At 41.7% G+C, this 16,422-nt stretch overlaps 1 protein-coding gene across 2 annotated transcripts in view; it reads right to left on the reverse strand.

Moving 5' to 3' along the window:
- The window catches only part of CTNNAL1 (catenin alpha like 1), a 73,005-nt gene that overhangs the window by 23,194 nt on the left and 33,389 nt on the right, over window positions 1-16,422 (reverse strand). For both annotated transcript variants that reach the window (XM_003353601.4, XM_021067276.1), the window contains exons 5-10: window positions 15,670-15,759; window positions 14,213-14,383; window positions 11,035-11,235; window positions 7,978-8,064; window positions 4,508-4,666; window positions 1,116-1,208 (exon numbers count right to left, since the gene is read on the reverse strand). In XM_003353601.4, coding sequence (XP_003353649.3) covers window positions 1,116-1,208; window positions 4,508-4,666; window positions 7,978-8,064; window positions 11,035-11,235; window positions 14,213-14,383; window positions 15,670-15,759 — 801 coding nt within the window. The remainder of the gene's footprint in view (window positions 1-1,115; window positions 1,209-4,507; window positions 4,667-7,977; window positions 8,065-11,034; window positions 11,236-14,212; window positions 14,384-15,669; window positions 15,760-16,422) is intronic.

Here is a 16,422-nt window from a genome sequence, read left to right on the forward strand (position 1 = left end):
CAAATGGACAAGTAAATACTGAAGTCTTGGTTTCTGCCAATAAACAGAGATCCTCTGGTTATAATAAAATGCTCAGCAGATAGTCACTGCTGAAGGTACCTATGCAGTTCCTGCTTCCATGAAAAGTCTTTGACACTGTTCTTCACAGGACAGGGGAGCATAAGCATCCTTCCAACATCCAACGTGGGTCTGCTAGAGGGCACACACCACCTTCGTCCTTAGGTTGCTTTCGCTGTTCTCAACTATAAATCCAGGGGGCTCAATATCTACCATCTAACAGTGCAATTAGGGGTTAAGTCCTTTTGGCTGCCATAATAAATAAAACAAGAACACTTGGTAGAGCGGATTTTACAGCCTAGACCTAAAAAAGAAAAGTCCTCTCCCTCATTGTTTCTCTTGGATTAATTTGACAGAGACAGCATTAAATGGGATATTAATTTTTTAAATGCTTTTGAAAAACAAAGTAACATTATAGAACATTCAGAAAAAAGTAACTCACCATTCTCCCAAACATTTCATTTCTGCACATTCCTAGTCCTTTCCTTATATATGCACATTTTATACAGTAGCAATTACAGCATATAAACAAATAGGACCTCTGCTTTCCTCACCTATCATTTAATGAAACATTTTTGATGTTGCTAATTCTAGTTATAATTATTTTAATGTCATATTATTTGTCTAACTTAAGATTGTTATTTTGTAAGTCATGTTGTAACAAACATTGTTTTTATTATTATTATATTATTATTATTATTATATTTTATTCTCCTTATGTCCTTAGGAATTATTGGGTTGAAACGTATTTTCATGGCTTGCCACGTAATGATAACTTAGTTTTCAAATGTGCTATAACAACTTCCATTGTAAATGGCTTCATTTAAATAGATATAAACTAAGACATCAGTTAAACTGGCTAGTTTCTAGTTTGGCAGATGACCAGATAATCCAATGGAATGTTCTGGCACACTATCAACAAAAATTCCATTAACTTTGTTTTCTTCATTTCTTTGGCCTAGAGTTATGCAAAGCTATTGATGTCTTCCTTGTGCACAATTTGTTCTGACACTCAGATAAAACATAATACGGAAGGAACAACCTGCTGTTGATCATACCTGTTGGCCAGTCACCTGAAATGTCTCTTCTGCATGTATACAGGTTATTTCAAGAGGTTCTGTCCCAGACACATGTCTCAACAATCGACAGGTCTACAAGAAAACATTTCTGCAGTTCAACTTTCTCATTTTTCACAACACATAGTATCATTTTATAATTAAAAAAGAAAAGAAAATGTATTAAAACCTATAGAAATAGATGTGTATATTCATGGAAAGATTATTATAATACTATATTGGTTACCAACAGATTCTCTAGGAATAAAGCAGGAACAAATAATGGTTGACAAACCCTGTATTGTTTCTACTTCCTATCTGATCATGGCAAGGTGGTCAGAGAATATGAGAAGCAGGAGGAATCCTGAAAGGACCTTGCAGCAGCCACATATTTCATGTATGAAGAAACTTGGCTCAGAGGAGGACGTACCCAAGGTCTCTCAGCTAAATTATGTCAGTTACCACAAACCATACATTCTTTCTGCCGACAAATAACACTGCTCCCCACAATCAACCTATCCAGGCAATAACACTGGATTAGGCAAAACTGATGTAATGAGTAAAGAGCCTATAGCAGGGAAAATTACTGAAAATCTTGAGGCTTAAAACAGATAATTAGAAAAAAGTTTTCACCTTTTAAAAAGATTTGCTGCAGGATTCCTACAATTAATTAGCAAGATTGCCTATGGTCATATTTGATTTATAAACAAACCAACATCAGATCTGTTTTTAGAAGGACATGTATGTACAGTGATTTTAAGAATGCTCCCTGGTAGAGGTTCCCTGGTGGCTCAGCAGGTTAAGGATCTGGTGTTGTCACTGCTGTGGCTCAGGTTCAATCCATGGCCTGGGCATTTCTGAAAAACAAAAAAAAAAAAGAGAGAGAGAGAGAGAGAATGCTTCCTAGTAGTTTTGAGACATAAACAAATAAAGGAAAAGAAGCTGGTTAGTCTAAAGGTTCCTTCTGGATTTCCCATCGTGGCACAGCAGAAACAAATCCCACCAGGAACCATGAGGTTGCGGGTTCGATCCCTGGCCTCCCTCAGTGGGTTAAGGATCTGGCGTTGCCATGAGTTGTGGTGTAGTTCGCAGACGCAGCTTGGATCTGGTGTTGCTGTGGCTCTGGCATAGGCCGGCGGCAACAGTTCCCATTAGACCCCTAGCCTGGGAACCTCCATATGCTGCGGATGCGGCCCTAAAAAGACAAAAGACAAAAATAAATAAATAAAAATAAAGGGGAGTTCCCGTGGTGGCGCAGTGGTTAACGAATCCAACTAGGAACCATGAGATTGCAGGTTCGGTCCCTGGCCTCGCTCAGGGGTTAAGGATCTGGCGTTGCCATGAGCTGTGGTGTAGGTCGCAGATGCGGCTCGGATCCTGAATTGCTGTGGCTCTGGTGTAGGCTGGCGGGCTACAGCTCCGATTCAACCCCTAGCCTGGGAATCTCCATACGCCGTGGGTGTGGCCCTCAAAAGACAAAAAGACAAATAAATAAATAAATAAAATAAAGGTTTGTTCTAACCATTAGCCTCAAATTCAGTGAGCAGGGTACCTGAGGCAAGATAGAGACAGCTAGATGGTTCGTGTCTGTGCCTTTACATGCATGTTGGCTAGGACATACCTCATATATACAAGGGGAAAATATATGTCTTCCTCATATGTACATGCATTAAGTACACATATCCTTAGTAGCTGTCTGACATTCTCAACACATAAAAGGTTTAGGATCAATCAATACTTGGAATTATAACAAAAGGGGCAAGAAAAGCACCAGTAACACATAACAGATATTTGGGCAGAAGAGGAGAGATTCAGAGAAGGAAAACTGTGTTGACTGTTTTCTCTTTGTCCCTCCATATCCACTACTTCTTCCTTCTCAAATCTGCTTTTGCCCTGGGAGACTGACCTATGAGGTCTACAGCTGGGTTTGGCCAATGTGAAGCCCTGGCAATAGACCAGCAGGAATGAGGAGGGGAAGGGCCTTTATTCTCATGTTCTTCCCCTGCAGGTATCTAGTCCTAAAATTACAGTCTCTCAAAGTGGCTCTCTGAAGGACTCTATGTCCTTCCAGTTTCCAGAAACCACTTACCCCACCTGCCTCCCCCCATTAATTTGTGTGTAGGAGTGGCACCCGCTCTGCTATCACGAACCCCAATTTGTGAACTCTCATAGTTCCCCTCACACCCTTCCATGCAACTGTAAACAGCTCTTTTTGTTAAACTCTGTGTTTTTTAGGGATGCACCTGCAGCATTATAAAGTTCCCAGGCTAGGGGTCAAATTGGAGCCGCAGCTGCCAGCCTACACCACAGCCACAGCAACACCAGATCTACACCTGTGACCAACACCACAGCTCATGGCAATGCCGGATACTTAACCCACTGAGTAGGGCCAGGGATCAAACCCACGTCCTCATGGATTTGTTATTGCTGAGCCACAATGGGAACTCAATCTCTCTTTTTTTTTTTTTTTTTTTTTTTGTCTTTTTGTCTTTTGTTGTTGTTGTTGTTGCTACTTCTTGGGCCGCTCCCACGGCATATGGAGGTTCCCAGGCTAGGGGTCCAGTCGGAGCTGTAGCCACCGGCCTACGCCAGAGCCACAGCAACGTGGGATCCGAGCCGCGTCTGCAACCTACACCACAGCTCACGGCAACGCCGGATCGTTAACCCACTGAGCAAGGGCAGGGACCGAACCCGCAACCTCATGGTTCCTAGTCGGATTCGTTAACCACTGCGCCACGACGGGAACTCCTCAATCTCTTTTTAAATTAACCTAATTTGATGGAGTTCCCGTCGTGGCGCAGTGGTTAACGAATCCGACTAGGAACCATGAGGTTCGGGTTCGATCCCTGGCCTTGCTCAGTGAGTTAAGGATCCGGCGTTGCCATGAGCTGTGGTGTGGGTCGCAGACGTGGCTCAGATCCCACATTGCTGTGGCTCTCATGTAGGCCAGTGGCTACAGCTCTGATTTGACCCCTAGCCTGGGAACCTCCATATGCCGCAGGAGTGGCCCTAGAAAAGGCAAAAAGACAAAAAACAAAAAAAACACCTAATTTGAATGTGCCATCTCTTTTGCACTGATACTCAAAAGACTCAAATACAAACAGGGTCATAAGATGAACCGCCATTGCTTGACTCCAAGATCTAATCTCTCTGACAGAATAAGGAAGAAGATTAAGAAGTTCATTTGTGGGTTCTAGCATTTTTTAATATTTTGCTTTAGAGGCCAGATAGTTCTAAGAACAGAACAGAGAAACATGCTATTTTTAAAATTCCAAAGGCACCAGAGAAAATGCTCCTATGAGTTAACCAAAAATTGTATGCATGCTAATACTCCCTGATGACAGTACAGCTTTCATTAAACTACAGTTTCTTTTAACTAGCAACTTATTACTCACCTCAACAAGCCGCTCTTTCTGTTCAGAGAGTTTGCAGGCATATTCGGCCAAACCTTCTAAATTTCCTTCTACTCCAGTAAGTTTTAATGCTTTTAGAACCACATGATCAGCATGGTATTTTAACAGATCTGCTGCCAGCTGAGCTGCTGTACTATGAAGCTGCAGATGTGGGGGGTGAAGGGTAATGAAAGACAGACAACAAACAATAAGGTTTTGTGACCAAAAACTTCACGAGTACTTTAAAAAAGAGTAGCAACCTCAAAGCAGTCCCGCTTGACCTGTTGAGAGGGAAGTGTCAAGTTCCCTGTAGTAATGGTAGCACTGCATGGCTCTGGGAGCCTGTAGCTTCCCCCAAGGTCAGGAGAGATAAGGACGTCTTTAAGTCCCCTGGTGTTGGCAGGAATGCCATTTGCAAAAGATGAGCTGGTCACCCTGGCAGAGTAGCCTGGTCCCTTTTTCATCCTATTATCAACCAGCTTGTTCCCATGCAGCTTCTCTCTTACCTAAAAAAATGTTTCTGCTATTCTTAAAGTTAGTGAGGAGGAAAAAGTAGGAAGAGAATGGTATTCTGGGGACTAAGAGGAAAATCAAATGGCAGTTTCATGATGGTGAATAAGCTTTTCCATATGCATTTGAAAAGGTATCACTGTGAGAAACAGTCAAATGGGTATTCAACACATTTTATTAAATACCTAAGTCATGGCAGGCACTGAACCAAAGGCCGGGCATCCACGACGAGCAGGCCATAACCCCTGTATAGCTTATCTGCAGTGCTATCTGGAACTTTACTCTCTAACTCTTGGGTCACAGGAGAAATGATGGATAAAAGGATAATGAAAACCTCAAGGTTTTATTTATCTTTGAAATGTATTTTAAGCATGGCTCACTCTCACTGGATATCTTTGGGTACTACTAACTCCAAAATCTTTTTCTTCTCTTTCGTGTGACTTTAAAAAAAAAAATGTTAAGAGAGGTTATTTTGGGGGTCACCAGAAAGGGATCACTTCTAATAATACTGTCCTAAGGAAAATCTGATTTTTAATTAAGGCTGTTTGAAGTGAGTCTTTTTTTCCTGGAAGTAATCCAATGTCAATTCAAATTACGGGACTTTGTATGAAATTAACAATAGAGTAGTCTGCATTCATGAGATCAAGTGAGAAAAATTACAGTCAGAAACAAAGACATTAAAATGCACTTTCCTTTGGAAATTAAATGCACTTAAGAATTCAAAAGGTGTTGTTTGATCATCAGGACCCCAGAACATAGCTAATGCCAGCCCTTTATTTTACAGACTATCAAATAGGTCCCTAGAGAATGGGTGACTTTGTCCAAGGTCACGTAAACCTTACAAATGGTTCTGGGACAACTTATAAACAACCCCAAGGGAAGAAGAGTGAATAAGCACCAAGTTCCTGTTCTGTGGCGAGGTACTGAAAGCAGCTTTATAGACATTATTTCCTTTAATCCTGATTTTAAAAATTCCTCTAGGCTGATGTGATTATACCCATTTCAGAAGTAAGGAACACAAAGCTTATAGAAAACCATGTAGTCTATCACCAAAAGATTTTATGTTCTACTGACAGTCAGAGTCTTAGCGACTGTTTAGATAAAATTGATTAGGCTGGAAAGAATCAGCGGCTTTCTTAAAACCATCTAAGGCCATATCTTCCATGTTTAACAGGAGGTTAAAATGAAGGTTTCAACAGAGGTCAATGAAACGTCACTGTATAATTTATATATGCAGTTCCCCCAAACCAATTGCATTCTTTCAAGCCTTGACTCTCTTAAAAAAGATAAAAGAATAAAGAAATTAGGGATAAAGGAGAAGAAAGGTTTCTGTGAAGGGGAGCTGTTTGGCACACTGAGGGTGCTCACTGTGAGTCTGATTCCAGGCACCCCCTAAAGTGAGAGCAGCGTGGCCTGGGGGTTACAAAGTGAGGGGTTGGTGGGGGGAGGCGCCAGGAGAGCCTCTGAAGAACACGCTCAAAGAGTCACGACTGAGAAGTCAGCTTGAAACATCTTCTGAGCCCCAAGCATCTCATAGGGGCCCTGGTCACTAAGAACTGTCTAGCTCCCCACTTCCTCTCTTCTCTCCCTGGGTTACGATCTGGCAAAGGTCTAGAACAGAAGCTAGATTGTAAGGGATGAAGGGCCTGAAAAAAAGAACCCACCTCCACCCCCAAAGCCCTAGAGAAGTCCTACAACTGAATCCATCAAAATACTGATTAATATATCGGAATGAATATTCTCATTTTTAAAATGAGATTTGGTTTTATGACTTAAAGCAGGGATTGACAAACATTTTCTGCAGAGGGCCAGAGAGTAAATATTTCCGTCTTTTCAGGCCACACAGTCACAATTACCCATCTCAAATAGGCAGAGCCATGTTCGCCAAAACTATATTTATAAGAACAGGCGGCCTTGTAGTTCTCAAACCCCTGACTTAAAGTGACTTTCGCCTACCGAATATGTCATTAGCTAATAAAGCGTTTATCCAGGGAACAGGGAAATCTTCTCGACCAAAAGAGTATTTAAAAAAAATCAACTTTATTAAGGCATAATTTTATATACAACAAAACGTACCGCGGATACAGTTTGAAGAGTTTTGACAAACATTTACATCCAAGTAGTTATCACCATAATCAATATTTATGACATTTCCATTACTCCAAAGAGTTTTCCCATGCCTTTCTATAGTAAATATCTCCCAACTTCCGACCCCAGAAGCTGCTGATCTTTTTTCTGTCACTATAAATGGTTTGGCCTTTTTCTTTTTGGCCACAAACACGGCACACGGAAGTTTCTGGACCAGGGATTGAACCTGTGCCGCAGCAGTAGCCCAGGCCATTGCAGTGACAGTGCCAGATCCTTAAACTGCTGTGCCACAAGAGAACTCCTGCTTGGCCTTTTTAAAGAATTTCTTCTAAACAGAATTATACACACACATATTTTTTGTGTCTGACTTCCTTCACTTAGTGTAATGGTTAAGCAATTCATCCATATCATTACAGTATTAATGCTGTACTTTTTTTTCATGGCCGTGCCTGTGGAATGTTCTCCTAGCCTGGGAACTGCCACATGAAGAACTGGCTGAGCCACAGGAGAGTTGTAATACTGTTCCTTTTTGTTGCTAAATAGTATTTAGTATAGTTATATCAAAATTCATTTATTTATCAATTCTCCTGGTGATGGAAATTTATTGCTTCCTGTTTGGGGCTGTTGTAAACATTTGTGTACACGCTTTGAGAGTAACAGCACTGGAGTTCCCTGGTGGTCTAGCAGTTAAGGATTTGAAAGAGAAATGATGGCACTAATAACACAGTGCCTTCAAAATAACTAGGTCCTAGGAAAACTTTTTAAACCATTTTCTAGGTGTAGGAACACACTAATACTAAGGCAGTTTTATACATACCATACCACATGACAACTTGCAAAGAATTAAAAGAGGCTAGATTTCAAGCTATACTTACTTCTTTCTTAAGTTCATTGAGGCTGTGGCTGATTTTCAGTATCATGAGTTCCAGTTCTTCGGCGATGCTTTTTGTTTTCTTGCTTTGCTAGAAAGTTTTAAAAGTATATGTGAAGAGTTACTCATCCTTTTCATCTGGTAATTCCAATTCTCCTCAAACTATAAATAATAATAAATTTTTATGGAGTTCCTGTCATGGCTCAGCAGAAATTAACGTGACTAGCATCCATGAGGACACAGGTTCGACCCCTGGCCTCACTCAGTGAGTTAAATATCTGGTGTTTCCGTGAGCTGTGGTGTAGGTCGCAGATACAGCTCGGATCTGGTGTTGCTGTGGCTGTGGTGTAGGCCGGTGGCTACAGCTCCTATTCAACCTCTAGCCTAGGAATCTCCATGTGTCTCAGTTGCAGCCCTAAAAAGACAAAAGACAAAATAATAATAATAATACATTTTTAATATCATTCTGTGAACTATAAGAAAAGTGCATTTTAAAAATCCATCTGGGAATTTCTCTTGTGGCTCAGCAGTAATAAGCCCAACTGGTATCCATGAAGATGTGGGTTCAATTTCTGGCCTCACTCAGTGGGTTAAGGATCAAGTGTTGAGTTGAGCTGTAGCATAGGTGGCAGACATGGCTTGGATATGGTTGCTATGGCTGTGGTGTAGGCTGGGAACTTTCATATGCCACAGGTGCGGCCCTAAAAAAAAAAAAAAAAAAATTCCTTTTTATGGTTAGAGTGGGAAAAAGAATTTTAATTAGTAATATTTTCTACTCTAACTTTAAACAGGTAAATTTTTTAAATGTAATTTTCTTTAATAAATTTATCATGTCTAAAACAAATCTGTTTTTGATCTTCTGCCTAGAATGCTCATCTCTTCAGTTACCTTAGGTAAAAATTAAAACCCCATTCATCTTCAAGTCCTTACATAAACGCCTCTTTCTCAGAAAGTCCTTCTTAGATCACACAATCTAGATTGGACGTTCTTCTTACTCAAACCTTTTCTCTAAAGAATCATCCTGGTTTGCAATTATATCTTTACTTTTTTGATTTTTTTGTCTAAAAATCTATCTTCCTGCACAGCAGAAATTGACACATTGTAAATCAACTACACTTTAATTAAAACAAAGTTAAAATAAAATAAAATAAAATAAAATAAAAATCTATCTTCTTCACTCAGCCTTGGCAAGTTCCATGAAGGCTAGATCACATTTATTTTGCTCACTACTGAATGCACAATATCTGGCACAGCAAATGGTAGGTAGCAGGTATTTAATTCTTCGAATGAATAAATAAATCAAAGATAAATGTCTAGTCTTTTCATGAAGCTTCTTGATTCCGCTTGCTAAACAGAAATTCGCTCTTTCAAACTCTCTCACCACATGATCTGTACCTTCTCTTAGGATATTTTCAAAGTTTTGTACTTGTCTCATACCTTCTCACATCGTTCTACATTGCAAAATTCTGGCCGGCAAAGATTTTACCTCATTCATTTTTAGATTTCCGGTACCTGGCATATAAAAGGTACTCAGTAACAACTGCTTAAAAAAGCAAACGAATGAACAACACATCTGACATGCAGAAGCAGAGATCCAACGGCTCGTGAAGGATGTGAAAGGTGCTAACTGCAAATTTTTACTTTACTTTTTTTGTCTTTTTAGGGCCACACCCGTGGCACAAGGAAGTTCCCAGGCTAGTGGTCAAATCAGAGCCGCAGTGGCCTGCCTACACCAGCCACAGCAACACCAGATCCATTTGTGACCTGCACCACAGCTCACAGCAACGCAGATCCTTGACCCACTGAGCAAGGCCAGGGACCGAACCTGTGTCTTCATGGATACTAGCTGGGTTCGTTACTACTGAACCACAAAGGGAACTCCCAACTAATTGCAAATTTAAGTTGTGACAGAACTAGATTCGCAACATTGAGAGCGTGTCCTCACAGAAACTCTATATGGCACGTTGGGTAAAATTTAATACTGAAGCAATCTACACTTCAGGCTGAACTATCACACAGATAATTCAAACTAAACACAAAATATTACTTTTATCCCTGACGCTACTCTACCCTTGTTAAGTTTCCCTGTTAATAGGAGCATTTGCAATGTTGTGATGCCAAGAACCTATGAGAGAAGTCTGTGGTTTATACTAGTCTCCATTCGTAAATCAGCTCTTCATAAGAAAGCAGACTGCTGGACCCTCTCAGGCACATCCATCCTTCCTCATCTTTACTGCCCAGGCTTTTGTCCACCATTCCTAGATTTGTTCTATCTCCTGTCTGCAGTAAACCACAGTAAATACTTTTTTGGACATTCCCTAGGTCTAAGAAATAAATAAGCAGTGCCAAAGACACGTCTCACGGCTGTACCCTACCCATCTGTAATCCACTATGAGAGACTGTGCACGCCCTTCCTGTGTGGTCCCACATGTTAGTCTTTGCCATTCTTGCCCAAATAACTCCTATGTTTGAAGCACACCAGCAGCCTGTTAAAGCTCTTTGAGTGGCTGCCCACTAATTTGGGACCAGGAATCTGTGAGAGGGTGAAAAATCTTTTACCTGCCAGCTGGATCTACCCTTGTCTCGACCTCAATAAGGTTTCTAAACCACTGTGTCTAAATCAGCTGTCCTCAGAGTGAAGAACTGTGCACATCTGGCAGTGAGACCCAGGTCCCAGGACCTTCTAGGCAGGGGCTACTCCTCTGCTCTTCACTCTGAAGAAGCATTCTGGGGAGGAACTTTCCAGAGGTGAGTTTGGTGGAACAGTAGGAACAACAGCGTGAACCAGTGATGGTGACGGTGGCACAGAAACCGGACTGGCCAGGATGAGAAACGACAGGCCTAGAAATGTCAAGTACTGTGTGTGCTGGCGGGAGCTGGGGGGGTTGGGGGGAGGATGCTCTGGCCAAGCAGGAGGCAGAAATGGGATGAGGGATGAGCCATTCTCGTCCCATTCTGGATCACCGCCATACCCTCAGTGATTACAGTACCTGCCACAACTCTCAGAACGCTACAGGAAAGCTATTACATAAGATTTACTTGGATGAAATAAAGTTCTTACAGCTTGAAGCCACACAGAAATTAACTGCTGCAGTTCCAGCCTCGCCTGAGTGGACAGTTCCAAGATGCGTTCCCGGTGCTCATGGCTGGTGTAGGCACAATCAGTGAAGTCCTCTGTGCGCTCCAAGAGGGCTTCCAATGTCGCAGAGAGGGTCTCCTTGGACTGGAAATAAAGATTCTCCCGAAGAGTTTCAATATTCATCTGAGAACAGGAAGGATATATATGAGTTAACATTCCCACCTAACCAGATCTTCGGGGGGAATATAGCCACCGACAGTGAGACTGAGTCTATTCATAACTGCTTTGCCCTCCAGGGCCCAGGATGATGTTAGCAATTTCTTTCCCTGCCTGAAAGCGCAAGAGAAACACAGCCTCCAGTGATGACTTTATTGTCCGCTAACCCAGGAGGACACATTGCTCAAGAGGCACCTAAGGCCAGGCAGAGTTTCATTCCTATGGTTGATGTTAAGTATGCCTATAAGATTAGTAAATACGAAGGTAGAAGGAGCGTTATCATCTAGCAACCAGTAGGAAAAATCAAGCGGCCTCCACATAAAAGGTTTGCTATCTGAGAAAACATCAAGGCAAAGTCCTAGAAGATGTTATAGCCAAATATTAATACGTGTTGAGCCCAGGGCGAAGAGGGTACAGGGAGTGGGGTATAGAAAGGACTGAAAAAGGTATTGGTATTTCCTTCATTAATTTAGCAAAACTTCTGTAGTCAGCTAACTGGTCTCCCCTACATTTTGTCTATGTCCCCAATGGTACTTTGCCTGACCAGAACATTTTCTGCCAGGGGCCTATGTAATCCTTCTGGAGTGGACACCTTCGAATATTGCCACCTCCCGCTAATTCACTCCTCATCACCTATAAAACCTGGCCCAAACTTGTATCGCATGGCACAAAACTTTCCAGAGTTCTGTCTCTACATATCTTTCTAACAGTCTATCTCACCTCCCTGGGTTCCTAAAGCTCCTTTCACTCCAGCCATCCTGTGTTCAGAGTTCCATGCATGTGGGATGAACACATGTTCATTAGCACAATCTTCTTCCTCAGCTTTCTCAGATGCGCTATCACTTCAACTTGACTCACCCTCTCGCCAATGTGGGCCAAGAGGCAGAAACTGGTGATGGTCGTAATTGTGGGCACAATTCTTCTTCTTGTTGTTTTTTGTCTTTTTAGGGGCACACCCACGTTATATGGAAGTTCCCAGGCTAGGGTTTGAATTGGAGCTACAACTCCCAGCCTACACCAGAGCCACAGCCACTGGAGATCCAAACCACATCTGCGACCTACACCACAGCTCATGGCAACACCAGATCCTTAACCTACTGAGCGAGGCCAGGGATCAAACCTGCGTCCTCATGGATACTATTCAGGTTTATTACCGCTGAGCCATGATGGGAACTCCAAGGGAACAACTCTTGAGGTGATAAGGAAAGCTTACATTTGTTTCACACTTTAAAGTCTTTTCATAAATATTATTTCAAATTAAAATGGGACAGATGACCCATTTTAACATGACCCATGAAAATACTAGATTTGGAAAGATTGGGAGGGCTGAGGGAAGTAACAGCTTCCCCTTCTTTTCTTGGCTCAAGTAATAACTCTGTCCTACAGAGACATAGTTTTTTTGTTTTTTTGGTTTTTTTTTTTTAAGTGAGGAAAGAACACGGATAAAAGTGAGGTATGGAATTGACAATGAGAGCCTGAGAATTTCGGAACTTAAACAGAATTAGAACATAAAAATCAGTCATGTTAACCACTGACCATTTATGTTACATGTTCTTTAATTTTTTTCTTTAAAGAGAACATATATGTTTTTATTTTAGTTTTTGGTTTTTTTTAGGTCCATACCCACATCATATGGAGGTTCCCAGGCTAGTGGTCAAATTGGAGTTGTAGCTGCTTGGCCTACACCACAGCCACAGTAACGTGGGATCTGAGCTGTGTCTGCGATCCACATTGCAGCTCATAGCAATGCCAGATCCTTAACCCACTGAGCGAATCCAGGGATCAAACGTGCATCTTCATGGATGCCACTGTGATTCATTACCACTGAGGCATGATGGGAACTCCTAAGAGTCCTCTCAGTAATAAAAACTCGATGGAGTTCCCGTCGTGGCACAGTGGTTAACGAATCCGACTAGGAACCATGAGGTTGAGGGTTCGATCCCTGGCCTTGCTCAGTGGGTTAACGATCCGGCGTTGCCGTGAGCTGTGGTGTTGGTCGCAGATGCGGCTCGGATCCCGCATTGCTGTGGCTCTGGCGTAGGCTGGCAGCTACAGCTCCGATTAGACCCCTAGCCTGGGAAACTCCATATGCCATGGGAGCGGCCCAAGAAATGTCAAAAAGACAAAAAAAACAACAAAAAAACAAAACCTTGAGGAGTTCCCTGGTGGCCTACTGGTTAAGGACTCAGCATTGTCACTGCTGTGGCTTTGGTTCGATCTCTGGCCTGGGAATTTCCATATGCCGCAGGCGTATGGAATAAAATAAAATATTAATAAAATATTACACAAACCTCTGGACACTACATATAATGATGCTTCTTTAAAATGGCAAGAGGAGTTCCTGTCATGGCGCAGTGGTTAATGAATTTGACTAGGAACCATGAGGTTGCAAGTTCGATCCCTAGCCTTGCTCAGTGGGTTAAGGATCTGGCGTTGCCGTGTGCTATGGTGTAGGTCGCAGGCATGGCTCAGATCCCAAGTTGCTGTGGCTCTGGCATAGGCTGGCGGCTACAGCTCCGATTCAACCCCTAGCCTGGGAACCTCCATATGCCAAGGGAGCAGCCCTAGAAAAGGCAAAAAGACCAAAAACTAAAAAAATAAAATAAAATAAAATGGCAAGAAAGGAAGTTCTAGTTGTGGCTCGGCAGTAACAAACTGGACTGGTATCCATGAGGATGCAGGTTCGATCCCTGGCTTCGCTCAGAGGGTTAAGAATCCGGCATTGCTGTGAGCTGTGCTATAGACATCGCAGACGTGGCTCAGATCCTGTGTTGCTGTGGCTGTGGTATAGGCTGACAGCTGTAGCTCTAAAGTCAAATGCTAGCCTGGGAACTTCTATATGCTTTGGGTATGGCCCTAAGAAGACAAAAAGTAAGATAAATTAATAAAATAAAATAAAATAAAATGGCAAGAAGAAGCCAAAATACATTCTCTCTATACTTACCTTGAATTCTTTAATTCCAGTAAAAATACTGATAGATGAAATGTCAGTCTCTCCGTTTGGTTTGCATTCTGTCACAATTTCAATGACCTTGTCCAAGGCCACTTTCATTCGGTCAAATACTCCTTCTTTGTTTTTATGGGCTGATTCACAGTTGGGATGCCTGAGACATGTCTTTGAAACAATTGAAAATATTATGTTAGGATTTGGCCCGCATCATAATACACAAAATCTTACAGAGAACATGTCATGCTAATAAAAATGGTTCTTTACCAAAATCTCCTGTGTCCCTGGCTCACCCAGCTGCTTCTCCTCACTACAAGTGGAAGCAGGATGAGTAAAAAGCGATAGCAAGGTTAAGTGAAAAAGGCAGAGTGCAAAACTTTATTTTTATAATTCAGTATGTTCACTTAAAAGTTTTGAAAAAAAATCTTCATCATGATTAAACCTTGTAAAATATTGCCTTACACATGTAAGCGCTTAGAATGAGGAAAAGTGAACAAATGTTTTACAACTGTAGATGTCTCTGACTTATAAAAATGACGTAAAGGAAAAACTGCTCCAGGGCCTAGCTATGCACAGAGACTTCCAAGCAGACTCCAGGGAATTCTGTTTCTGGGGCTTCTCTGATCCTAGCCTAAGTCAATATTCTAAACAGAAAACAATTCCAAACAAACTGCTAATGAGAGGGTCACTAATTCCTTCTTTTTTTTAGAGCCTCACCCATAGCATATATGGAGATCCCTAGGCTAGGGGTTGAAGCAGAGCTACAGCTGCCAGCCTACACCACAGCCACAGCAACACAGGATCCGAGCTGCGTCTGCAACCTACACCACAGCTCACTGCAAGGTCAGATCCCCAATCCATTGAGCGAGGCCAGGGATGGAGGCTGCATCCTCATGGATACTAGTCTAGTTGGGTTAGTTTCCGCTGTGCCATGACGGGAACTCCTACTAGTTCATTCTTGAAGTATACCAATTTGCTGGCTGATTAATGTCTGGAAGTGCAAGCTCTTGATTGACAAATGTGTTAAAATTAGAATAAGGACTTAGAGGTATGAATTTAGAGTAAACAAACTGAGGGCTGACTTAATACTCCATTGCTCCTGAGCAGATTCTAACTTGCCTAGCTTTTTCTAGAGCACGTGTGCTGGCTCCCCAACGAGACCAGCAAGACCCTGCAGGCAGTGGCCGTGTGTGACAGGCCTCTCAATTCACAGAATGGAATAAGCCATCTTCTGCTGAGTTGCTCAATCAAAGCTGACTCGTGGATTACCAGATGTTTGGAGCCAGGGAAAGATGTTAACATTCTCATTAAAGGAGAGCTGCAATTTGACTAACAGAGCCTATGTTCTAACTTGTCACACTGATCTTTTTAAATGTAAAATATATGAACTGGATGTATTTAACCAGGTTTTCTAATTAATTTACCACACAGTAAAAAAACTAAAATTTTCTTACCTTCGAAGCGGTGAGAAGCATCATTGTACACTTTTCAAGAACTGCCCTAGCTGCTGCCATTTTTGCCTTTTTCTTTTCATCTTTCAAATCCTAAAGATAAAATAAAATCACGGAGCAGTCTAGGATCATGTAAACAATCCAATTTCTATCCTTTTTTCTTTTTTTGGCATGCCGAAGTTCTCAGGCCAGGGATCGAACCTGCGCCACAGCAGTGACCTGAGACACAGCAGTGACAACACTGAGGATCCTTAACCACTAGGCCACCAGGGAACTCCAACAATTCAATTTCTTGAGAAGTCATTTATTCAATAATAATATTAACTAACCTTTTTTTGGCCAAGCCCACAACATTAATTTTAAAAACAAAGTGAAAAAAAAAACCCACAATAAAACTTTATATAAAATGTCATCACTTCAATTGAATACATCAACACAATAAAGTGGAAAGAAACGGTTGAGCTTGCTAAGGGCAGCAGAGCCAGGAACTGTGACCTAGAGGAAGCTGCTACATGGCTCACATTCTGGTGGCCTGCACACCTGACATTCTTGTGCCCACATGAACACACTTCACTCCTAACCAGAAGCAACCATCCCATCCTAAGCTTTAATTAAAGTGACTTATTATTGAGCATTTATGAACTATTATTTCCTTCAAAATAGACACTTAAAATCAACTCTTTCAGGGACCACGTCTGATTAATTCCAGCTACAGCATCCCATAAGTGTTTATTCATGTCAATATGAGTTTTTTTG

The sequence above is a fragment of the Sus scrofa genome, chromosome 1, assembly GCF_000003025.6.
Source record: "Sus scrofa isolate TJ Tabasco breed Duroc chromosome 1, Sscrofa11.1, whole genome shotgun sequence".
NCBI classification, from domain to species: Eukaryota; Metazoa; Chordata; class Mammalia; order Artiodactyla; family Suidae; genus Sus; species Sus scrofa.